Source organism: Aphis gossypii, chromosome 2, assembly GCF_020184175.1.
Source record: "Aphis gossypii isolate Hap1 chromosome 2, ASM2018417v2, whole genome shotgun sequence".
NCBI classification, from domain to species: Eukaryota; Metazoa; Arthropoda; class Insecta; order Hemiptera; family Aphididae; genus Aphis; species Aphis gossypii.
This window is the reverse complement of record NC_065531.1, coordinates 65,271,489-65,299,055: the sequence shown is the minus strand read 5'-3', so window position 1 is coordinate 65,299,055 and position 27,567 is coordinate 65,271,489. Positions and strand designations below refer to the sequence as shown.

The 27,567-nt window shown below is 26.1% G+C and overlaps 1 protein-coding gene across 1 annotated transcript; it reads right to left on the bottom strand.

Moving 5' to 3' along the window:
• Positions 1 to 749: 749 nt before the first annotated feature.
• LOC114124021 (uncharacterized) lies at positions 750 to 27,493 on the bottom strand. The gene is made up of 16 exons (XM_027987180.2): positions 27,291 to 27,493; positions 27,024 to 27,070; positions 21,823 to 21,933; positions 21,432 to 21,650; positions 20,676 to 20,757; positions 20,393 to 20,605; positions 20,134 to 20,276; positions 19,868 to 20,039; positions 9,926 to 10,266; positions 3,478 to 3,684; positions 3,021 to 3,256; positions 2,615 to 2,773; positions 1,791 to 1,859; positions 1,518 to 1,586; positions 1,258 to 1,404; positions 750 to 1,161 (listed from the first exon to the last, which is right to left on the bottom strand). Exons 1-16 carry the CDS (start codon positions 27,352 to 27,354, stop codon positions 1,071 to 1,073), a joined length of 2,370 nt encoding a protein of 789 aa, XP_027842981.2. The 5' UTR covers positions 27,355 to 27,493; the 3' UTR covers positions 750 to 1,070.
• Between the last annotated feature and the right edge of the window lie 74 nt (positions 27,494 to 27,567).

Sequence of the window (27,567 nt, the reverse complement as noted above, 5' to 3'; positions counted from 1 at the left end):
CATAAGAATATATAATTGAAATTAATTATGGTTTACACCAATGTTATAGTATAAAATAAAATATGAAAGTAAAAAAAAAAAAATTGTATAATATTTATAATACGATTATATTTGAAAATCTTAATGATGGTTTATAGTTGGAATAAGATATTTTTGAGTCAATAAAGTTTTGTTATTAAATAATTCACTTATAATATTATACATTTGGATAAAAGATGATATTTTAATGTTAAAAGTTACAACACGAAATATTGTGCCATCAAGTCTCGGTTTAATGATACGTTCCTTAAATGGATTATAATATAGTGCAATGAATTTAATAGTTTTAACTCGCTTGTTTTCAAGTCTTTCGTTTTGATAATAGGATTTTAATATAGATTAATTTCTACCAACAATGCAAATATAGTCAAGCACGTTTTGACCCTAAAGCAAGCCACGAGCAGCAGATTTTTTTCATGGTAAATCGACATTTCAAAATTACACAACTAATCATAATTAAAAATTGATCTATGCACATGCACATACAAACACATACATGCTCACAATAAATGATATTACCAGTGTTTGTGTGTACAGGCTATTATCTTAATTAAATTCCGCATCGGTATTATAAATGTGTTACAAGGTGATCGGTAAGCGTTTTTGAAATTGGCGAATCGTTGAATTTAATAACAGGTTCATATTTATATCATCGAAAAAAAAATTACCACTCCTATTTGCAAAAAAGTGTAACGGATTTTAACGCCATCGATATTGTATGCTGTTTAATAAGATTGAATGAGCTTCCGAGTAAACATAAAACAGTATTGGGCAAGGACTTATCAATATTCAAGGTGACTTTTGAACGACTAAAACATGTGTAAAAATAAAAGTATTGTAAGGTCTTGTAAACTTATTTAAGAATAATATACAATTATCATATTAACAAGTACCTATATAATAGATAATAGGTAGGTATTATAGAAATCTGTGTGCGAAGTGTGCTTGTCTGGAAAAAAAAAGGTAAACGTCGAAGCGGGACCGGTTTCGATATCGACTAAAGTGATTGTTTTACCACCGGAAGTCGAAAATTAATAATTAAAAGATAATTCGTCCGTGGGCGAAAATGTCTCGTCCATTTTTTCTAATTTTATCAAGTCGTCTTCGAAGGAAACCTTAGAACTAAAAAAGAAAAGAAAACTTTGTATGTATTTTGAACAAATCATGCAGTATATTATTATAAGTGTGTATTATACGGGACTCGACTTGAATATTTACTCGAGCTTAACAATTGAAGAATTATTATTCACGGCCAAGACAGCGGCTCCTTTAGGCGGTATGGCCTCGTACAGGCTGTTCTCCACGATGACTGTCGCGTTGTCCGTGATTTTGGATCTACATGGCACCGCCTCGGAGTTAATGTTTCTGTGAAATTGAAAAAAAAACATCACGTCGTTGGACAATAGAAAATCGAAATTACATAATATACTATCAGATATTGATATAAATAAATTTAATAATAATAATGTTATAATCACCCCGGGAATCGCACTCTGTTAGACGTTAGGTTGGTTCTGTTGAAAGTCGTAATCCAGTTACTCTGACTCCTGTGAACGTTTGTTAAAAAAAAAATTTTAAAAACTGGTTTAAACTGACGTACAATGATATAATACTACATGTACGCAATATACACGCGGTACCTATATTATATATTATAATAATAATAATTATTATAAAAATAATAATAATAATAAATGTGGAGCAGACAAGCAATAAATGCCCAAGTTATAATGGTCCGTGTAGTTACTCACATGTTTTCGATATCGTCTTTCAGCGGTGTTGTAGACGGACTGGAAATACATGACAAATAACGGCCGTTCCTATAAAATAAGACAATAACAAAATATGATTGATATCGGATTATTCGGCAATAAATTATAAATAAAAATCGATTTAAATTTTTTTTAAATTTTTAAAGTGATTCGTATATTATTATAAATTATACGCACATTGCGCACTTATGTAAAATAATATTAAGATTAGAGTTTATGCACATTGGTACTTATGTTTTTTTGCAGCGTCCTTTCACGCATATTTCGATCAGTAATGTTCACTAAGTACTGACATTAATACACGTCGTGAACTAATTTTATTTTCATTATTTTGCATATTTTAAGTAGGTATAATGGGTTTTATTGAATTGAATATTTTAAACATAAAATACAAGAATAAATGTTTTATGGTATATTGAAACGAAAGTAGTCCAAAGGTTAGATGTTGTTATTTCAATTTCACAAAATCACTGATTTTGTTTTAAACAAAACAATTTAAAATGCTGTGAATTTGTTTAAAAATAAAAGTAGGCAATAAAAATGATTTGATTTGGCATAGTGCTTTACACGAAAATCAACTTTATTTAATATGTTTTAAAATTACACGATGGCTTTTACTTATTTCGCTTAACAATAGCCTAGAATATATTGGTAAATTCATAGAATATTTTATTTTTGTGTATATCATTTTCAACAAAATTGAATGCATATTCAATTATTTTACAGCGAATATATAAAGCCTAGCACTAATAACATTACACACGTCATATAATATAACATGTTTAAATAACGATTATGCTCACTTGACGTATCCAAAATATAGCAGACCCACGGCTACCATGGACAGCATCAAGAAAAACATCGCTGCGTACACTAAGGACATTACGGTACTCGTTTCATTGTCAGAGTTCGTATTGTAAAATTGAGTAACACCCAAAACTTTGGCGTTGTGGTCTAGATTCCTGAAAAAAAATATGTACAATGTTTTATTTTAATATCATCGAGACGTATAAAAATATATTTCAAATAAAAAGATTAATTTATTAATAAACTTCTTTTTTGAAAAACTATTATAAAATTGCAAATTTAAAGTATTTTAACTATTCAAAACAGGTAAACATTTTTTTTTTGAAAAGTGGTGTTAATAAAATGTAACGTTAAATTGGTATTTTTCAAATATTTTATGTTACATAGATCATTTTCACTGACTTTTCCAATTCCGATGCCGACACCACCGAACCATCCGTGTTGTTCACTCCGTACACGGTCAACACCCTCTCGGTGCGCCACTCCCCGTCCAAATACGTGTTGATTACGTCGTTCGTGAGTGACATTACTCTGACGCCCGATATTTCGGACAGCTGTGATTCTACAGCTGTGTGATCTTCGGTGGAGCTGAATTGTACACTCACCCGGACTATGTCCGAGAACGTCAGGAACTTCACCTACAATCGTTTAACCAAAGTCCATTTTAAAGTCGTTTTTTCATGATAATTTATTTAAATTATGCATTAAACACATAGTTATCATCCAATTCTATTGAATATAATGTTTCTATTTTTTTTATCCCGACTCATTAACCACTGAACGAAGCGACCACAGTGTGATATTTGATGTATATTTTAAAATATTATGATAAAATATGTAATATAGATCTTGAGCTTACGGTAATAGTCATAGTAGATTCTGTTCCATCGGATTTTCCGTCATTGTCTTTGGCCACCACTTCAAATGTTTTATTCGCAGTGCTATCGTCCACCAGACTCGTACAATATATTATTCCGGTCTCCGAGTTAATGATAAAGTCGTTAGCGTCGTCTCCTCTTAGCGAGTATTGTATTTTGCCGTGTTTTCCTGCGTCCTTGTCTGTCGCCTGAAATCAAAAACCGTCAGATCGTTTAAAAAAAAAAAAAAATGTTTATCTAATGATTATAAATGTTTTGTAATAATCATTTTATATTTTTTCATTTATACCAATATTGTACTTTCATATATTTTAATACCAATCGGTAAGAAAACGACAACTCGTATATTAAGTCTATGCATTACATAAATATATTTTTCACGCATTTAGAGTATTATACTATACTTCTTAACTGACTTAAATAAAATTGTAAAAACTAATTTTTCTTTACTTCAAATTTATATAATTTAAAGAAAGAATTCTTTTCTCTAGAGTAGTTTGAGAAGTTATGATCAGCTAAACATGTTTACACAATTTGTCATGTCTGCAAATTATATTTGATAGAAAATATGTAGCATTTATAACGACAGAAAAATATATACGAAGAGTATAATGATTAAAAAACTTTTTGGATATTTTTGAACGGAATTCAATAAAAAAGTTTGATGAGAAAGAGTAAACCTAGTTATTATAAGAAATCTTAAAACCATTATTGGGTTTATAGTTGCTAAACTCAAAAATACAAATATTCCACGATGTAAAGACAAAATATGGAATGTTTATTATTTCAATATATATAATACCACTATAATGTTATTATGAAATATTAACTCAATCATTAAAACAAAAAATTCAGTTTATCAACAAAAAAAGTCTTTGACATTTATTATATTTATCGTCGGAATGCCAAAACACGCAAATAAGCAAAAATACATTTTATTCTATTAAGATAAACCTATAAAAACTCGGAGAAAAATTATCATAAATATTTATATCTAGGTATAGTTGGTTAATAAAGTTTCTACATCATGATATTTTATGCATTCAATAATTATTTAAATTCTAAATGCATAATCAAGTTATTTACATTATATTTTTATTTGGTTATTAATGCCTGTAATGGTATACATTCTATCTCCATAATATTTAAAATGCATTTTCTAAAATAATTACCCACAAACTATTTTTAATATTTAGAAATTTTATATTTTATTTAAAAAACATATTTTGATGAAATAATTTACTTATATATTAAAAAATATATATTAACAGGCTTATAATATTTTATTTTGAACTTCATATATTTTATTGAATTTCTTAAGCCAATTAATTAGCTATATAAGTTAAATATTATATTGTATTACTTAGAAGATCAAAAATTCTAATTAATATTTTGATTTTGTACTCTAAAACATATTATTATTTTAATAAACAAGTATTATTTTTATATTCTAACGAAAAAAAATTAACAATTTATGATAGTATAATATATTCGTTATCGATCTTTATTTTATAATAGAAAATTACAGGGATAAAAAATATAACCTTTTTTTTAATTCAAAAATAAATAATATGCGATGATATTTTGCTCGACGTACTAAATATCACTATTAATTGTATCCTGCAATTATATGATAGATAAATAAATTATGCATTTATTTCGTATACCTTGCTTAAAATAATAATTCTTCAATGTTGTTTCAATATAAATTTGATGACCGTGAATCCGACCTGCCGATAAATATATGTTACATACACACATAATACATATAATTACGCATACAATTTGATATACTGTATTGTTGGTAATCTATTGTGTTAAATGTTACTATGTTTGTATAATGCGCAACACAATAGTATAAGTAATAACAGATCAATTCTTGAACTGATTATGATCGAAATGTATCATATTAATGCGTGGGGATTCTTGGAAGTTTAATTGAAATATAAAAGGTTTAATTTCAAGAACCGTATAATTATGTATAACATTAATAATTACGACATTAAAATGTACCTGTAGTAGGTTAGACACTGAGACAGTGCAAGTAGGTATATTATATACGTAAGTACAAATAAATAATCTGAATATTGAATACATTTAAAGTAAATAATATAACAGTAAGATTATTACCTATTTTTATAACTTATGTTTGAATTTTAGATAAATAAATAGTATGTAAATTAGGTATATATTTTAAAAATATTATAAAAGCTTTTTCTGCAAAATAAGACTATGTAAAGTGTAAAATATGGATGATGCTGTTCATAAAAATTAAACCATAGCAGTAAAAAATACATTATTATACATTTTTCTATAGTTATAACTTTAAGTTAATATTTTATTTCATTTTTTTTTAATTCCGTGTTCTTAACACAAGAAACATACCCTTTTTAAGTATTTGCAGCTTCCTTGAATATTAACAAGAAGAAAGCTCTGTAATGAAGTAAAGTATAGTAATACTTGTAATTTTTTTTTTTGTTTTGCTGTTAAAAATGTTTGAATTTTAGTGTTTGTGTGTTTAGAATTTTATCATGTTTTTAAAATATTAAGTCAAGAATTGTAACATTGCCTAAAGTGTCTAGTGAGAGATAATATTATATGCTTAATCAACATCATGAAAATAAATAAACATATGAATAGGTAATAATAAATAGTATTCATGATATTATATTAATTCTTAGTAATATACTTTATATCGGCATTCTGAAAAATAATTTACTTAAATATATATTAATAATAGCATAACAATATGTAATGCTATAAATTAAAAAGTCAATCAATTTCTGTAGCAACGATAAGTATTTGAAATTTAATCTTCGAAAAAAATAATGAATTAACAATATGAAACGAACCGACTGTGATAGTGTATAGAGTTTAAAATGTGATGAAAACTATCAACTATAAATATTTTTAAAATATTTTATATTTATTTGTTTTTGTTATCGTTTGATAGTATTATAGCCATGCAAAATATTATGATTGTTTAAAAAAGACGATAAGTGTATCCAATGATTTTTATGCAAAATAATAATTTGACATATTAAAAAAACTATATTATATTGTTTCAGTTATACACGGTGACTATTTTAAAGTAAAATTGTATTATTTCAAAAACCATTAATATTTTTGAAGTCATCAAAAAAAAAAGTAATCTTTTCCTTGGTAAATGAAAAATATTTAAATTTTAAATTTATACTAGCATATTATTTTTTAAGTATTTTGATACAACAAAATCAAATTTTGAACGATAAATTATAACTACTATTATACATTTTTATATTTTATAAGAGTGAAGTAGTGTAAAATATTAACGGCCCACTGAAACAAGCCACTTTATTTCACTTATCATTAATCTAAAAAAAATCACCTTACAGTATCTTCCACATTTTGTGTGACAAAAATTGTGGGAATTACATAAAAGCTAATTTAATAATTTTGACCATTTTTTTTTACTGGAAATTTGTAAGACTCTTTATTTAGGTAAAAATAAATCGATATTAGTGGTTAAAATTATTTTGTAGCTCTTATTTAAACACTTGTCTGATCGCGAAGTAAGTAAACCATAGAGTAATACCTATAATATAATATAATATTATTTATAGTATTTACGTTATAATAATACCTATATTAGTCGTAATATTATCATTAAAATATAGATTTATTAGTATAATATACTGTATAACATACGTTATAAATGTTTGCTATCAAACTACGTATATTATAGCCTATAGGTTCAGTATTAATTTATCGTTTTTGTACGTGTGCAGAAATCAATAAATACTCTCACTGTCAAAGGTCAAAAAGAAGAGGCTGACGCCGATAATTGTTTACACATACTGACAATATGTTATAATATAAATAATAATGTAATGTACACCACAGAAAACAATGACTACAATAATTATTATTCAATTATGTGTGCACACACACACAAACACACACATATTATGTGTGTATTATTATACTTCGTGCAGTAATACCTCCAGCGTACCTATGTATGGCTTGCCTAAGTATTAGATATAATAGGTACTTCCAAAGAGTGCAGTTTAACCGACACGACTTTCTTCTCGCCAGCCGATTAATCACGGTTCGACGAAAACAAAATAGCAACAACAACAACAATAATAATAATAATAAAACGGACCAAATAAAAAAACGCAATTGCAAAAAATAAAATTAATATATATATGTCGGCCGCGGGTGATTTCCACTGTGGGTTATCGATAATAATAGTGTATAACAATATTCTGATGTGTAACTTAGCGAAACGAGCGTATAATAATGTTATATATTATTATAGACGGTATTGAGATACCGTATTGAGATACAGTATGATTCTTTAAGCACGTTCACCCCTGTTTTTTTATTCAATAATACGTCATGTACTCAAATTATTATTTTTGAAAATTTCCAGTATGCTTTGAGACTTTATTATTTTAAAATTATTAAAATTACTTTAAGAGTATAATGTGTTCTGTGATGATATAAATATTTCTGTTTTTCAAATGAAAACCCTCCTCTCCGCTTATCTGCTTATTTACTGTAAATTATTGAGTAGATCATTTTTTTTGAAAAAAAAAATGTTTGATGTTCTTAATTTTTTAATTTGAAATTCTAAAGAATATTTTTTGAGTTACCTATTAAAATGCTTACTCAAAGATAGAAGTCCTTAATATAAAATACAAAAAAATTGAAAATATATTCCTTAAGTATATTTAAAAACTCTATTAATCAGATTTTGAATAACTGCTTTATTTGAGAATAAAATATATGCTTAGTGGATCACCTTGTATAACGTTGGCACTTGTGCTGAGAGTACCTATATGCACCGACTAACTGTTTGCGGTTTTTACATGACTATTTAATATATTATAGATAAATTTAAAATAATAATTTTGATGACCACTGCCACCGCTGCCGCTGGGGCAGTATTTTTTTTTTTATAACAACAGCTTACTGTACATGAGGTATAAAATAATATGCAATATTATGATATAATTCAACCCGAACGAAGTCGGCCATGAATAATCGCACCATCGTCGTCATCGTCACTCTTGTCTATTTAAGGCGTCTATTTCGCCTTGAATGTCTGTAAATACTATTATAAACTAGACCGAGTTAAACACATTTTACGTTCTAATACACGGTGGTATATTGTATCACATTTAGTACATCGACGTTTCCGATGTCCGGTCACAGTAAATTTATGTCGTGCGCGACCTAGACCCCGCGCGCAATTTTAAATCATATAGCCGCGTCAATGTATACGATTATAATAATAGTAATAATAATATCGATCGACCTCGTACGTTTTTCGCGGATGATATATGCACATTTAAATATAGCTATATAATATACACGAGCGTAATAATTAATAACATAATATATAATATTTAGTTCTCCAAAATTGTCGACCACGATTTATCTAAAACGTCGATAGTCTTATCGCTTTAATAATATACTGTACAATACCATACATTAATTCCTATATTATACTTAACGTATAATATTGCATAGTAGGTATTCGATAAAACGTTTTACTTTCACACGTATTGTTGATGCGAAGACTTGATACGAGTATTAATACTAACTATTACTTAATACAAGATAGATAGATAGATTTTTATCTGATTAGACGAAGCTCCTTTTTATTTAGAAGGACTTAAAACTTAAATTTGTTTTAACCGTTAAAAAGTGCCAGATTTCAAAAATATTACGTGAATTTCCAGATATCTCAAGTTAATTATGTGGGCCTGTTATACACGAATACAAGTATATAAGACGTATAGAGAGACAATGATTTTCGCATATAAATTGAATGACTGACGTATAATGATTGTCTCGATAATCATTGAATAGAGATGTATAATACCGATAACCAGGTACAACTTCCAGCTGATTTGATAATTTCTATTGACCATTCAGTCACTCGTGGTTATATAACATCGACTGTCTTATTATTATTTCAATAGACTTAAACTCATACATGAAAACAACTTAGAAAAATATCAACTGCCAGAAGTACATGAAATCCATGTCGATGTGTTGCATACGTCTATACTATTTAATACATAATACAGTATGAATACCGTATACGACATAATAATATTCTTTTTATAATATGGTAATGTGTATTATACACATCGCATCATATTATTATATGATAATATTTATAGTTTGTTAGGTTCACTAAAAACATTTTGAGTCGGTCATTAATCCAATCAATCAGATTGCGTTTTATTGAACAAACTGTTCTCTAACATTATTATGACGTACTTCGTCTGTGACACGAGTATACTCAATTTTTTTATTTTTTTATTTTTTGGCTTTTGCTGTCGATCGCTATTAGTGAAACAATTACGGCGATTGCAACTATTATATACAATTATAGATAAGATATACAATACCCATCGGTCGTCAACTATTCACCTTGACCTGCAGGAGGTGTTTGGGAATAATGGTGTTGGCCACGTCCATCACGGGATATCCGACGACTATGTGCTTTTCGGGGAACACCGGCACGTTGTCGTTGATGTCCATGATGACCAACTGCACCAACGTGGTAGTCGGATCGTACACGATGTTGTCCACTTCGGACAGGTGTAAAGGCTGAGTGGTCGGCAATTTTTCACCCGGTGAACATTGGACTTTTAGTCTCAGGTACGCGGACGGTTCTTCCATGTCTTCGAATGGGTATGCTTCCCGATCGATGGGGCTTTTCAAGTGCACGACACCTGTTAGTTTGTCGATGGAGAAGAAGTCCGCGTTCGCTGTGCATCGCATTAAAAAAAAAAAAAAAAAAAAAAATACATTTTTTGTTATTAAGTAAGATTATATGTTATTATATAGATTATATTATTATAATGCTAATTATTGCTACACTTCCAGGAGAGATTGGTCCTATTTTATTAACTACTTCAAATAGGCTCTTAATTTATTATCAGAACGGTCTATACGATATTTTATAAGAGTGATGTTGATTTTTTTGCAACAATTTATATTTTTATAATCACTAAATTGTTTATGTGAGTCATTGTACAATTCTTATATTTGGGATTGATTCTTTAGTCGAATTTTGCAAATTATTCATACATTTGTACATTTTATGTATAATATTATTAACGTAATAAATCACAGTAACAATGCTAAATTTTAATAAGTAATTATGAAATAGTGATTACTTCTAGTATATACGTATAAATATTTACTTGATTTACCAAAATCGCGATTTTACAGTAGCAAAATATTTATTTATATTAGAAACACAAACATCCAGTGATTGAATTTCGCTTTCACAGTCGTAAACATTGCTAATAACCACCTAAATAATTAAACTTTTAACTACAGTTTTTTATTTTTAGTTCTAGGAAGTATTAATGCATTCACTACATATATTTAATTGTTGTTAGAACTCTATAGCTGTAGTTTTATACAAATTATTATTATTATTCTCAGTATTTATATTCCGATGTCTAATACATTTTTTTATAAGTTAAAAACTGTTTTTATTTCTTTATTTTACCTTAATTTATTTTCTTAAAAAATAAACCGTTTACTAGTGAAAATCAATATGAACATTATGTACCTACATTTTTGTCGTGATATGATATGGTAAGTATAACGAGAAATCGATAATATAATTACTTATCTAAAACATAATTATATTATTACTATTAACTGGAAAATGTTTTAATTAAGCACTAAGTAAAAATTAGTAGGTATGGACTGATACATAATAATATATGTACTTGTTGGTAGATTTAAAGCATATACGGAGTGATCCATTTAACTGTTAAATGGATCACTCCGTATAAATTTTAACATAAGACACTTATTATTTCAGGTAAGATTAGACAAGAACAAATTCGTAAAAAAATACTTCTATTACATAAATTTAAGTTGTTAAAAACAACATTTTTAGAAAACATTATATTCTTTTCTATTTTTAAACACTACATATATAACTATTTGTAGTACTTTGGTGGATAAAAAATTAAAGTACTCTAAAAAATATTCAGTTTCAAAATAAGCAATACCTATAATTAAAAAAAAAAAATTTATAGTTTCTAAAATAATGAGTATTTTACGTTAAATGGATTGCTCAATATAGGTAGGTATTATGACAATAAAATACGTTTAACTACTTACAATACATTTCATAAAAATATGTTTTCACAATACATGACTTAAATAGAAAATGTAATCATGTTTTGGACGGAATCTGTTTTTTTTTTAAAAATAGGTTTGCGAAAATCATTTTAACCGACGGCGACATCATATGCAATCACATTGTACATTATTTCTCAAAAAATGTTAATCACCTAACTGTAATTTATATACCTAAAAATACTTATATATTGTCGAAAAGCCCAGTTCAGAGGGATTAGTTTCAAAAATTCGGGTGACGTTAAATTTGGGTTACCAAAACCAATTTCCGAATATAACCTCGTGAAAACGAGTACATATTATATGTGCTTATGTGGTAAATTTGACCATTTTTTCAAATCAATTAATTTAAAAATTCAAAAAACGTCTACTTCCAATTACCTGCAAAGTGAGTTTTTTAACTCACAATTTCCCGGTTTGATTGGGACATGATTAGATGGGAGGCAAACTTTTCACATGTTACATACGCGTCGGTCATCGGAACACCTCTTTATAGTTTATACCCACTGCAGGTTATAATTGTGCCACAAATGACGTTCATCTTATTCGATATTCCGTCGGGGATAATTAAAACGTTTGTTGCCAAACCGCGTGTATAACATATATTGTACGTATACTCTTTCGCACACGCACACACTGACACATGTGTATAAATGAAATAAAAATGTGTTACGCAAATATAAGAGAGAAAAGACATTATTATATTACAGTGCTCGTATTTATATGCTGTACCTATGTAATAATATGACGTGTATACGGTGCGCATTGCACATTAATGTCGGAACTCGTTTGCTCAGACAACTACGCAGCTAGACGGTATAGTTTGCGGTCGGTAAGAAAACACAGCCGGGATTGAATAAACTCTAAATGTACATTAAAATAATAGTAAATGTAAAATGTAATAAAACTGTTATTATTAATACAATATTGTAGTGGTATAAAGTTGTGCCTGGTAATCGCAGAAAATCTATCGAAACCCAAACTTGTGGTTATGCCTAGTATGAGTAATAAATTTAATAACAAGATTCACTTAAATGGTATATGAAAATTAAAAAAAATCAATTAATTAGATCTGAAACAATTAGAGCTAAAAAATATCTACAAATAATAATAGTTAAATAACACTTGTTTTATCAATATGATTAATGAATATGCTATTTAATGATTGTATTAATCATAAATTATAAGATAATTTGTTATTCAAAAGCAAATTCTCCATTCATCATACTTTGATATGATAATTTGTTTTTAATTCCTTCTTCTGTAGCTAATTTATTGAGATAATTATTAATTACATTTTGCTTTACATAGGCATGACGTAACGATTACGCATATTGCTCACGTTTGAATTTTCATTTTTATAAATTACTTGTAATATAATATATTATAAAAATATCTTAAAAATAAAAATTATTTAAAAGTTAAGTTTCATTTTTAGATTTTTTGATATGTTCAAAACAAAATGTTATCCATGGATAGCAATTTTTTCGATCACTTCAAATAAAAAAAAATTATCCGTTCGTTTATATTTTGTTTTAAAGTAACTACTAACAATTAGGATAACAAATTTATTTAAGTATATTATTAGTAATAACTAATAACAACTGAATAATGACCGTGAATTATTTTCGCAGAAACCATGGTGATAAGTGATGAATGATTTTACGATAATAATAATTTGACATTACTCGTAATAATTTTTCTGGTCTAAAGTTGGTTGTTTTGTATATTTTTATTTTTTGATTATTATGATTTTACGTAGGTATTGTTACAAGTAAGCAATAAATTGATTTCAAGGCTAATAAAATACGGAAAATTTTTTGATCTATATTTTATTATTTTAGTGGGTATTTAGACTTACCGCGTATTAAAACATTAATGCTTTGAAATTGTAATCTATTATGGGTTATTCCATGCACTTATTTTTTTTCAATTATATTATATGCCTGAAAAGTAAATAATCATATCGACGTATTTGATAAAAAGTAATTTGAAATTATAGTACAAAAGAGTATTTAAAAAAAAAAAATAATCAATATATAAATAAAAATAAGTCTGTTTGTGTTATCATACTGCAAGCACCATGTATATTATATTATATATATAGGCAGAGTGCATAATATCATATTGTACAATGTGATGTTATTTTCCTCGACCAAGAGAGGTATTGGTTTCGAGATAAAAAATTAAAAACGAAACCAGAAAGAAAATATCATTATGCATATTATGTACTATTGAAAGTACTCTGTAATTACTGTTCAGTATAATCATATTTTATTATAGATATGTAAATATTATTCTCGTATTATTACATAGTAGCACATGTAAGTGTATTGCATAAACAGCGGCGTATATATATAAACGAGTGTACGAATATGATATGTGCAGATTTTTTTTTTCATTCTGACCGCTCGAGGCGGGGTAAATAGACAAATATTATTAAACTAGACGTATATCCGGATGTAGCTCTACATTACAGCCGTCGCTGCCGTCGCCTCGATAGTTGTTATATACTCACGCTTAATATAATAATAATATACTACTTTTACTCGTCATTTCCATCCCAGTGACACGGACATTTAATATTATCACGAGCTTTGGGAGAAAACCGACGGAATCACATTGCCAGTCACCCCTACTCAGTATTTTCTCGAAAGTATACAGAGAAATTTTTCAAAACCGATTTGTCTGATGTGATTTCGAACAACAATTATTAATTATTATTAAAGTATTTCATTCGACTCGGAAGACCCTCACCCTTCCACCACTAATACGTTTGTTTTACGAATCCGTCATGTAAATAATCTATGTATTGTACATAGGTAGTAAATAGTTTTATATTCGTGTATTATGATAACGAAATTATAATATATTTTATTCTTTCCGGTACACGTGCGCGAAATAGCTGCTTTTTCGAAGATTAATAATTTAATATAAAAATAATCTAGGACCTCATTTATCTTAACTGCCTAATAAAAATCTGCAGTAGCGCACTAATTTCACATAAAATAAAATGATGCTATTTCTTGAATTTAATTTTATACTATAAAATGCCTATAGTTTCATCATAAACTATATTTATACAGTCTAAAACTTTTATAATATCATGTACGCTATATACGTGTATAATTATATTGAGTAGAATGTTATATTGTAAACAAGGGGAAAAGGGTTCTTGTGAGACGATACTCTAATAATATAATATTATAAACAATCAGTAATGACAACTGTAGTTAAATACTATAATAAGTAAGTGTCGACTAGTAACAATAAAGGCGCAGTGTTAATACGCAGACACATAAAATGTTATTGTTTGGGGTTTTCTCGGAGTCGGTCATTATATTGAGACGACTTCCGTAAGTCATAAAATGTATTTTAGTTTGTAAAAGAAATAATCGAAAAGAAATTATAAGAATAATGTTGTGACGAATATAACTATACACTGTAATTCATGTTATTAAAAGTTATAACTTATTTCCTAAAAATCAGTTAGATATTACAATATTATCATGTAGTTCATTTTTAAATAAGTTCAAATATAAATACTTTAATGTTAAAAAAAAAAAACAAAGACTAATCAACACAGACAATATGAGCAGTTGTGCGTCCATGAATCCATGAACAGATAAAATAAAAACATACATTAGTTATGTAAGTCGTAAGGAACTAAGGAATACTATTAATAGTCACTACATGATATTTATATAATACGTAAAAGTGTATTTTATTTTTTTTAAATCAATATTGGTATGTTAAAATAATGAATGCGAAATTGTATTTGTTTGTATTGTATATTGGTATTTAGTTGGGCCATTTTAATTTAGTAATAGCTATGTTTCTCGATATTTATCAAATTAAATTTATAAATTGTTCATAATTAGATACTTGGATATAACTGAATAAGACAGATAAAACATACGAAACAAAATGTCCACCATAGAAATGGATTATTAGGGGTGGAATTTCTACTAATACGCCGTGATGCCCGTTTTATATATTTTCGAATCATACGTTTTACTTTAAATTTTTAATGATTTTCAAATACTTGCTATTTTTATATATAATTTTAGAATTTTATAGCATTTATAATAAAATCCAATTTTTAAATTTTATTCTAACTAAATTTTACTTAATTGAATACTATTAATCGTGATTTTTCGAACGAATTCATACGACGTGAAAATAGACATTTTTAATTGTTACGGACAACTCAACAAAAATTATTTTTTTTTTCTAATTAAAAATCTACTCAAAAGATTTAAATTATACTTCACTGCTAAGTTTTTTGGTTCAAAACTTGTTAACAATAAAAAAAAAATTAAATTTAGAGGTGTATTATTTTGAAATTTTATGCATGAAAATGTTTTCGTAATTTTTTTTAAGGACATCATATTTTTAATAATAGATACTCGTAGTAATATTAATCTTATGAACAGTTATTAATTTCATAGGACACCTAATGTTAGTGGTGACGTTTTCGTGCTGTAAAATAATAATATAATACAGTAATATTATAATACAATAGTATTATATATATATATATATATATATATACGTGACATTAAATATTAAATGTATTAAATTGTTATGTAGGTAGTGATAATATTATGTTTAATACAGTTTTTGCCGGACAAACGATAGAAGAAACCCCGAGGGGATGGCCGACTCGCGCAATCTGAGAGAGTGAGATCGTTACGAGCGCGTCCGTAGGTAATGCGCTTGTACAATATAATATAACCTGTCTGCGTACAAAAGTATTCTTATTATACAGAATTTGCGTAGGTATATATCGCAAAAAACTAGCAAACGAGTCTGATATATTTCTATAAAAATAATGCAATCGGAATCCCGGTAGGATTTAAATTTTGAAGTATGATTTCCGGACAAACTGAAAAAATAGAGATATTATAATATTTATTGTTTCGGGGGGGTTAATATTTTTCCTACATAAATATAAGAAAATCTGTGCGAAAGTTATAACGCTAACTGGATACTCCTATACCACGGCGCAATATTTTCAGGACATTATGTTTTACTTTGAGTCATTTGCGATTTACTCATGTTTGTATATAGGATGATTATCTTACAGCCAACCATGGGATTATTTATTTATTTATAAATTATTTTTTAAATTTTAAGAACAAATATTAATAATTATGGAATACATATAGTTTAATAGATATAAATAAAAAAAATATATTTTATTAAATTTTGTATTTTCTGCATGATATATTGCCTAGTTCTTGACAAAAGAACGAACCTGTATAATGAATATATTATAATAAACTCTTCTACCCACCACCATACCATCTTAAACTTTAAAACTTACATAACCACTTGTGATTACTTAACATGAATTACTAAATTCAACTTTTACATTCTTGAATAATGGTATAAAACGTCACAACAGTTACTCTAAATGAACGAAATAATAATTAAAATCAATTTTGTGAAAAATGGACGTAAACTTCACATTTTTTTTTTGAAGAATTATAAAAATGAATCTAAAGTTTCATTATATACTCGTAAGTATATAATACCTAAAATATAACAAATATTTATAGTTAGTAGTCACACGTGTAGAACTGTTAAAAAGTTCGTATTCGTTAATTATTTATTTTACAGCAATAAGCAAATAAATTTAATCTACTTTTTTTTTCTGAATATAAATTTATAATTATATTTTCGACTTTTCTGAAACTTATTAGTAATAATATCAGGTATACTAATATTGTATCTAATATTATAATAGTAAAAATAAAATATAATATTTAAAAATAATCGATTTTTTTTTTTTATTTAACTTGAACAAACGTTCGATATTTTGCGTTTATAATATCACTTAGATTATCACTACGCTTATATGGTCACGTCAATATTACACCTTAAAATGTATTACATTAGTGTAGTACTACAGCGCTTACAATAAGTTGCTTTTACACCGTGTAAATTATAATGTTTAAGTCGCGGTCATAATATTCAAGTCGCCACGTGACTGTTTCAATACTATAAAATAATGTATGTTACTTTTTAATTATTATGTTTTAATATTTTATACACGTAGGGAAATAATTAAAATATCGTATACCTGTAATTTTATGTTATACTAATTCATACATATTAGCGATAATAATCAACATGCTATTATAATATTTCGATCATAATCGAACGTGTTTAATGAATAATATTAATATTGCAATTTACGAGCAGTAAATAGTACAATATAGAAAAATAAAAACATGGCGTTCATTACGAACCGATGTGGTGTTTAAAAATAAATAATGCTTTTACCTATCAATTAATATTTAATTATATTTTAATTAGGGTTGGGCGTCTTTATTCTTGATTAGGTATTATTGATATCAATTTGTCTATGTCTGTAATCTACATATTATAATATACGTTAATAAGAAAAAATGATTTTTAAAAATATATATATTTTATTATTATCTAGGTTACTATTGTCGAATTTACAGATTTATAAGTAAATCGCTACCTTTAAATCGACTGCAGCCACGTAATTTTCGAATTTTTACATTTATAAATCAAGTAGATGTTTATTATTAATACGACTTTACCTCTGTGGAATTATACGTAAATAATTAATTATAATGACGTAGTGGGAGCATTATTCCAGTGCTTATATAACCTGCAAGACCGCTGTTTCTATGAGTGCTATTCTAAATATGAATGTGACCGTGTACTTAAAACATTGGGTGGGTACTGAGTAGGTAATTCGTTATCTAACATAAATCTAGATTTTCTACCCTGTTTTTATACGGATTTAGTTTAGGCCAGGTTGTGGTTTATTATCATAGTCTAAAACTAAAGGGATTACAATTATAACTTAAGCTGCATTGCATAATATTAATATTGTAGTTTGTGAAATTATGATTTAGCCATGCATTTATTAAATGGTTTGATAAAAGTTCAATAGGTGTTACAGTGCTTAAATTGTCTAAAACTATCATCAATTAAAACCACGAAACTATTTTGAAAATATTTCTTTGGCATAATTTTGAATTGGTACGTTTTTAATTTTTTTTAAGATTTTTACTCTTAATAATAATATATATATATATATTTAATTTTATAATCTGAATCAGTATTTTGATTAATAAAAATCAAATTTCGGACAAGTCACTTGTTAGTTATAAGTAGGGCTCAGATTTTAAAGCATATATTATAATTCTTTTTTTTATATATATACGAGGTAGAAATCTAATTTCTATCCATAAATCCGTTTCATGTCATTCTGATTCCAAATAAACTAATTTATTCTTGCGTTTTTTATGTTAATGCTTTTTTTTTTCCCCCAGTTGCATATTTTTATATATTAATTATGCTATTGTAATAAAAAAAAATAATTTATAAGAAATGTAAAAACCCAGAATGCAGATGTTGAAAAATTATTGTTTTCGTTATCGGCTTGTTTATTAAACGTATTAAATGTATAAATTATCGATCTACATAGGTATAGCTTGCAGTATCTATACAATAAGTATGCATCAATATTGACCATTTCAAAATTTAAGATTTAATATTGTAATTTAAAACCTCTCATATGCAGTACGCACCGACCACGTAAGTGAATCTGGAGAGTTTTTTTTCCTACGTATAAGAATACTCTGTTGGTCAATAAAGTCAGTTTCACTACTAAAAATCTAGGGGAATACATGATATTAATTCTTTTTTTTAATGTTTTTATTCATTTGTATTGCTAGTTCATGTTAATTTTTGGTTATGCTTTTTTAAAAAAATTGTTTTTTGATTTTTTAAAATAATCATGTGATCTTTTAGTTGCTTATTATGTTTTAATATCCTAGCCCTAGTTATAAGTATTTACAATTGAAGCAAAAAATGAGCAGATAGTGGATTAATATTTTGCGACCACTCTTATATTATTCGACTTTACTAAACTACTCGTTTTAAGTTTGATTCTTATTTATTATTGTAAAACCCCAAAAAATATTCTGCTATAAAATAATTTTTTATTAAAGAAAAAAGAAAACAGTAAAAAAAAAAAATTATTTCAAATCAGAATTTTTCTCAAAAAAGTTCATAATTATTTAAATAATTAGTATTTTACGTTAAACTTATTATTAGATATACTAAATGTATATTATTTTATCTTATCATGATAGTTCAGATAGTTAAATGCTGAATTAAAAAGTAACTTAATGTAATATTGTTATTTGTACTTACTTCCAAATGGATATTGATGTGTTATTGCAAATCTACATTGACCGCTCGACTCAATACCCGGAACAGCTGTTATTAATGTAGTCTCTTCGGTTATATAGTGTTTACTGAAAGCTCTGATAAATTTAAATGTGTCTGAACTACATACCGCTATATTATCAATAAACATATTAACCTGTGGAAGAAAAAAAAATAGTAAAGAAATTAAAATATTTTATTTTTGGTAAAGTTTTTGATTTAAAAATGATTTATGTATATATGTATATTACTTTGGATGTAGCTTTTAAAACGGTAGTAGAATTAGGACCAAAATCCACTGCTACGATGTCAAAATTGTAGTGTCCTTCATCGATATTTCCTAAAACCTCCAATTCACCGTCATCACTAACCCTCAGTTTTGTTAAAAGTTGTTCTAAATTGATCATAATATATTATAATATTAAATTCTTAATTTTCTCTGATATACAGGAAAAATGTATAAAGCGTAACTTATGTAATGTTATTTAATTTAATAATATATTATAATACCAGGTACGTATTCTAAACTGTAATTGCCCTTGAAGGAGTATTCATTTTTCGAAAAATATTTATCATTTACTGGTTGTTTTTCAAATTCCAAATCCGTGTTTTTTTCTTTTGCTTTGTGTGTGGTTTTGATGGTCTTAAATTTGTAAACTTTCCCTTTGTGACCATAAGCCAACTTTAAAGAATAACTAGGTTCTTCAAACGCTAGTACAGTGTCTATAATAACAGGTTTTAAATTGTATGAAAATATATTTTTAAAAATGTATGTAAATATGATAATATATACCAGGCATGGGTAGAAATTCAACAATTCTGATGAGTACAGTCGTAGAACCACCAACCGTAGTTAAATCAACATTTTTTATTGCCTAAAGAGTAAATTTATTTTTGTTTTTATTATAAAATTAAATAACCATTTAGTTTTGAATAAAAATAATATATTTAAAATAAATATTATATTTTGTGTATATTTTCACAACCCTTTAATTTTCCAATTTAGAGTGTTCTAAAAAATAAGAATTTTTATCAAATTATATAGGTAACAACGGAGAATCAAAATATTTCTTAATTGCTAAATCAGTGATTCGTTTTGACTAAAAAAATCGTTTTATTTGAACCACAATTATTATTAGATATAAATATAATAAAGTAAAATGTCAAACTTAAAAATCAATATCAATTTTTCATAATTTTTCATTTGGCAATGAAATACTAATAATTCAAATAATATTAAAACTTTATATTATGTACCTACTCTGATTTTTTAAACATCGATAATCTGTTAATTCGTTATGTACTTATAACACGACAATGTTTCAACATTATATGATTTTGTTTAAGATAATATAACATTGTATACGAGTCAAATTATTAATGTATTATAACGGAATATTATTAACGACGTTTTTTTGAATTACTTTTGTATACACACTTACACATACAATATATTTTATATATTCACAGTTTTTATTTAAATATTAATTTAGTGCAGTTCGTGTACATGAATTTTTTTTATAGTAATTTATTTTCATTAATCACCTACCTTAAGTTTATATACAATGGTCGAGTCATTGGTTGATATATCTCTCAAATCGTCGTCGATGCTGATGTACACCTTGTTTTTCGATCCGAATGCAGAAAATTTTTTAATAATACTCTTATCTACATGATGACAAAAATGAACGATTGGTTCCAACACCAAACTGTAGTTTTCGGGTGTTACATAATCAATTGGCGGTTCTAATCGCATATCTTTAGACAACTATAAAAAGTAAAGTTAGTTAATTGTTTTAGTCTTACAGATACAGACTGGGTGGCACACCGCCATGTTTTCCCGTATTCTCGCGACACGAAAAAATGGGAAATCATCATTGACCACACTTTGTACTTCACTTAGATACTATTTTAGAAGTTCGTATATTTTTATTATTTACCTCATTAGATTGTATTTTATACGAATAGTATGCTTTTTCAAATGGATACTCTTCTGTTTCTTCGTCGTTAACTGCGTGACCCACAACATTCGCTGCAAGTCCGAATTCGTGCTAAACAAAAATATTTATAGATAGGTACTCAATGTTTATAAATTCCATTCATTACGAATAAACAACAAATTTGGTAATAATGTGCCGCCTTTTTCTAATTTATTTAGATGCTTATGATTTTCTAATTATCTTAGAATATGATGAATTTTACAAACTTAAACACGTAGGTAGTCGTTTTAAACTAGAAATTTAGGTATTCTAATAATGTTAACGTGGTTATTATTCGTACTATAAGATACTATTTTTTTTAAGAATCCTATAGATTTTAAATAGATTTATTTATGCTTATTATATAAAAAAAAATATATAATTCAGGTTATCATAAATATGTGATGGAAATCGAATATAATAAAATTAGATGGTTTCATTTTATTTAAATTTAGTAAAAACATATTAGTAAAGTAGTTATTTTAATAGAGTGTAATTACATTTATATTTTTTAGTCTTCGTGATTTATTTAAAATTGATTATTGGTTATTACATTTTTGATAAGATATTTTTCTTAAGTGATTACTGATTTTTTATAATTTTAAATAAACATTAACAAGTACATTATTATTTTCATACTTGGTGATATTTTATCTTTAACTGACAAATAAAAATGCCATTTAAAAATAAAGTTTATCATCTTAATAATATACGTTTTAGTCTTACTGAGATAATTTGTTACTTGTAATTACCAATTACTAATTTCTAAACATAGACTAATTAAAAACTTAAAATGATACCGGGTGATTTTTTTACGCATGACATTCATCCATGATATTCGAATATTTCTCTCTTTATTAATTGCTTCAATTTTTTATCAAAAATGTTTACAATATGAACAGATTATAGATGATTTTAATTAATCTCATCAGTTTCTTATCGCAAAGACAGTAAAATATTTTCAATCTTGTTTGAATACTTATTAAATGTATGAAACTGCTATTTTAAACATAGGTGATTTTTGAGAAATAATAAATCAGCTAATGTCACTATGAAGAAAAAAATCTGACAAATATCAGTTATTTAGAAGTTCGATTCTATAATAAAAATTATATTTTATTATATGCATTATAACTCTATGTGCAATGTGCATACAAACGGCTTAACGTTTCTATAATATGTATGATAATGACGTATAATGATAATTGTAAGTAGGTAATTTATAAATGTATAAAACGTAATATCATCAAAGTAAACAAAAGTCTTATAAATCACTAATATCGATATTATTACTGTATAGTATATTTTAATGTTATGATAATTATGCTATATAGGTACAATTTTATTTTAATCTGATAGAATTGTAATTAAATCTTTGTGGAAGAGTGTTTTGCAAGTTATGATTGTTATAACGCAATTGTATTTAATTTAATAAAATTCCGTAGTATCATAATATATTATGATGTTGTCTATTCAAAGTTCGAAAGAATATGTAACACACACATTATATATATATATATATATATGTATTACCTGACTATGCCCGGATAGCGAATTGGTTAAAATACATTTTTCAAATGTCTCAGTTAAAACCGAACAAATAGCTTAACACGAGCCTTCTCAATATTGTCGCCAGTATTCAAATGTACATGAAATTAAATCATATAACCACGAGCCTATTTCTATTTCATTACTTTATTTTTTTCGGTGGTAAGATTTAGAACTGAATTATAACATAGTTTAGTATGTTTTTCATTCAAAACTATTTGGAATATACAAATTACAAATATAGCACATATAAATCGATTTAGCGGTTTCGGATGTAGAGAACTTTCTTTTATTTATATACACACACATGTACGTATTTATAGTGACTTAATCTATGAGATACGATTAAAACTTAACTTTCATCTGTTACCTAAAATATATACTATAACGCAATTAGTAATTTTCATTTTTCAGAACAATTTTGTATTTAAACTAGTTATGTTTTTTAAAATAAGTGATATGATAGGATGCTATTTTTGGTATATATTGTGTTTAATTCAAAATATTTGCTTAAATAATATTTTACCTATTATTTTTTTTTTCAAATAAAACGGTAAGTATAAATATAGTAGTATATTATGTAAATGCTACTAAGTTTATATACTAGTTTACCTAAGATAATAATAAATTGAATTTATAGTATATATTATATTATAAATTGTTTATATAAAATATATTAGAATATACCTATCGTTTATATAGTTTTAATTGTTAGTGTTATTTAAAACGTGATCAATCTAATGAAAATATTATCCATAAAAAAGTTGGGTGTATTATTTTAATAAGAATTAAATTCTTATTTCGTATACAATTTTTGAAAATATAATATAAAACCGATTAATGTAGGTATTTTCTTAGTTTTTAAATATAATAATAAAATTATAAACTTTAATATTTTATTTAGAAAAACCTATCCTAAATAACTTATAACTTTAAACTTTTAAACCATAAAGTTATTTTTACAAGTTTTTTATTTAGTATAAATTAGTTAATTTAGTTTTCTATATTTAGTAAATTAATAAAAACTATTGTTTAGTAAATAAAGTTAAAAATTTAAAATATCACAATTCCTGAGTCCAAGGTGGTTGATACATGTATTATATATTTATAATATTAACTTATACATTAGTTAGTTTTCATGACATCATCTGATTCGAATATAACAAATAGATTTTGTTATATATTATATCAATTGGTTCCATCAATATTATGTCAAGTGTTAATCATCATAATTTATATTTATTGTGATTACAACGGTAGGTAACATATTATATGAAACTTTAGTAAGTCTTAACTATTGATTCCGTTATTAAATAAAATTTAATCTGATATGACTCTAAAACATACAATCGGCAAGGTCGTTTGTTGTCTATACTGTATTTTATATTAATTATAAAATTGAAATTTATTTATTTTTCCAAACAGAGCGACAAAATATTATTAATATAAAAATTACAGTTAATTTTTAACAATTAAACAAAAAATAATTAATGATGTTATAACTTTTGGTGAAATACGTACATTATTGTATAATTATACATTTTATATTTTTACATAACATACAAATGTTTATTATTATGATTACTATTATGATATAATAATGCAATACTTTTTTTTGATTATTCAACAGAATAAAATACATAATACATATATGCGATAAATGATAAAAATAATACATACATTTTTAAGCGTATAAAAATTACAACAACAATTAATGATAATAATCAGCTAATAGATATAAGTATACTTTGTAGTGAAGATTCGATAATTTATTATGAATACATTATTTTTATTGTTGATCGTACTATGTGCACCTTCTTACAAAATAAAAAGTTATAATTAAAACGTAATTTTTTATATCCAGGTAATTGGATCGACATCGGAAAAAACAGATTAAATATCTATATATTTTTATTCGGATGAATGTAGGAGATAAGCCGTACTACGGTTAAATGATATTTAATTATTCAATGAAGTAAAATTATCCTATTTAATTGGTTTGATGAAAATTATATGTCTTGCGCTTAATTGAACTTGGTAATTAAGTCAAAATTGAATTTTAATTCAATCAGTATTCCTATGGATCAAACGGTCAACTGTGCAGTAGTACCATATTACGTGCTACAAAGACAACACAACAGTGGATTCATAGGTATAAACACATGCAAAAGTAACAATATTTTTGACGCAAGAAAAATATAAATTTTATTATCACTTTTATAATAGGTATAATTTATGAAAAGTAAAAAAATAAAACATTTTCAGCTATTTTATTGGGTATAAATATGTAGGTACCTCCTATAAGATAAATATTATTCTATTTTACGATGTTTCCAAATCTTCAAATTTTTTTTTTTTGGTAGTTGAGTATTAAAATAATATAACTATACAGTATAAATACAATATATATATAATATATATAATGAGCTTCATTTCAAACACGTTGACGTTACGAGGTTATCTTACAATTGAATGCACATATTATGTACTGTAAGTTATTATATAGCATAGGTGTTTCAGTCATATTATAATAATATGTATATTGTTTAATATAACATCGTCACACCGTATTGTTTGTCAATATAATAGTACCAATGTGAATATTTTGGTATTTTCGTATAAACGAGTATTAATCATTAATAGTTTATTACAGAAATATGCGGTAATTCACCAATGCAATGTATTGTGTTCACGGATAGAACCTGTGAATTTATTATAATAATACAGTACCCACAGACTTACTGTCTACACGATAATAATATAATAATATGATAAATTAATTATAGGTATTGTGGTGTTGCAGTTTGATTTATAAGCCACTGCAAAGAGAAATGTTATTAAGTTAATTTAACTTTTTATTCTCTACCTGTGAGTTTAATTAATTATTAAAATTTTCAGTTTTGACAATCTCGGTTATTTCAGGCGTAGGTACCTTTTCACACTTAGTCATAGTAGTTACATACATTATATGTATAAATAACAATTCCTCACTTGTACTATAATATTGAAATGAAGTACAGGAATTATTGTGTTTTACACCCGAGTACCGTTTACTATATAAATATTAAATATAGTTTTTATGTCTAATATATTATAAAACGAGCGTCTTATATAATTGATTATTTATTTTATAATATGTAATATTGTTTTTGTATTATCTACGGGAATTTTTTTTCCGCAATTTGTAATTAAAGAAAATATTAGATAATATTTCTACGTTCGTTTCTTGATATGTCCAAATACTCGTAAGTTCAACGAGTGTCGTTCATCCTTATTTACAGATAATGTGTTGGGTTCATCAAAACGAGTTCGAATAATATGCGTTATGCATATTTTACATTCTTTGAGAATATTAGACGGCAGAACGCTGCACGTTGCAATACATGTAGAGTGAATAAAAGTAGGTATCAATTAAAATGCAATCGCGTGTATGTGATTATATGACGACTCTCCAAAAGCAGAACAACACAAATTTATACATCAGCATCTAGATAGTATTATGTTTAGGCGATATACAAATATGTAGGTTTAGATATCTACCTAATACCTACCTACCCATACAGGTTAAATAATAGTTAATGTATAACACGCGTTGGATTATTTGAATTACTTACGGCATTTTTTCGTAGTTGATTTTCAACGTTGCTTAACACTTTTGAACCTAAAACCAAAATTAAGTGGGAAAAAATGAAAAACAAATTATGTGATGATAGCTATACACTTATATTTTATATTTGAATTAACATATTAATTAGAAGTGAACGTTACAAAGTTTAAATGTACACTTATAATATTATACACACGTATTAAAAAAAAAATATATATTACTATATAGAACTTCTATACTGAAATGCTAAAATAATTAATAATATCGTATTTACCGCTGATTGAAAAAATCAGGATCGCACAGAGCAGATAAAATAACGATGAACGAGTACCGACCATAATTATTACTTTTATTGTGATTCGAACTGATCGTAAAGAACGCTTATTGCTGACTGCAGTACGAAAAATAAAAAAATGTTTGACGAAGATCAAAAATTGTTTACTGTTCTTATCTATAAATGACTGCACACCACACACGCACTTGTACACTTGTACACAGTATTATTACTTATTAGTGTCGAGTGCCACATTAAGGAAAATAATAATAATAAT

What these genes read in the sequence shown, in the direction of transcription:
- LOC114124021 (XM_027987180.2), bottom strand. Translation starts at nt 27,354, where the DNA reads ATGGTCGGTACTCGTTCATCGTTATTTTATCTGCTCTGTGCGATCCTG. An exon ending in ATAAAATACAATCTAATGAG is followed by an intron (nt 21,651 to 21,822) that starts GTAAATAATAAA and finishes TACTTTTTATAG; the next exon opens with TTGTCTAAAGATATGCGATT. An exon ending in TCTTCAATTGTTAAGCTCGA is followed by an intron (nt 1,162 to 1,257) that starts GTAAATATTCAA and finishes TTTCTTTTTTAG; the next exon opens with TTCTAAGGTTTCCTTCGAAG.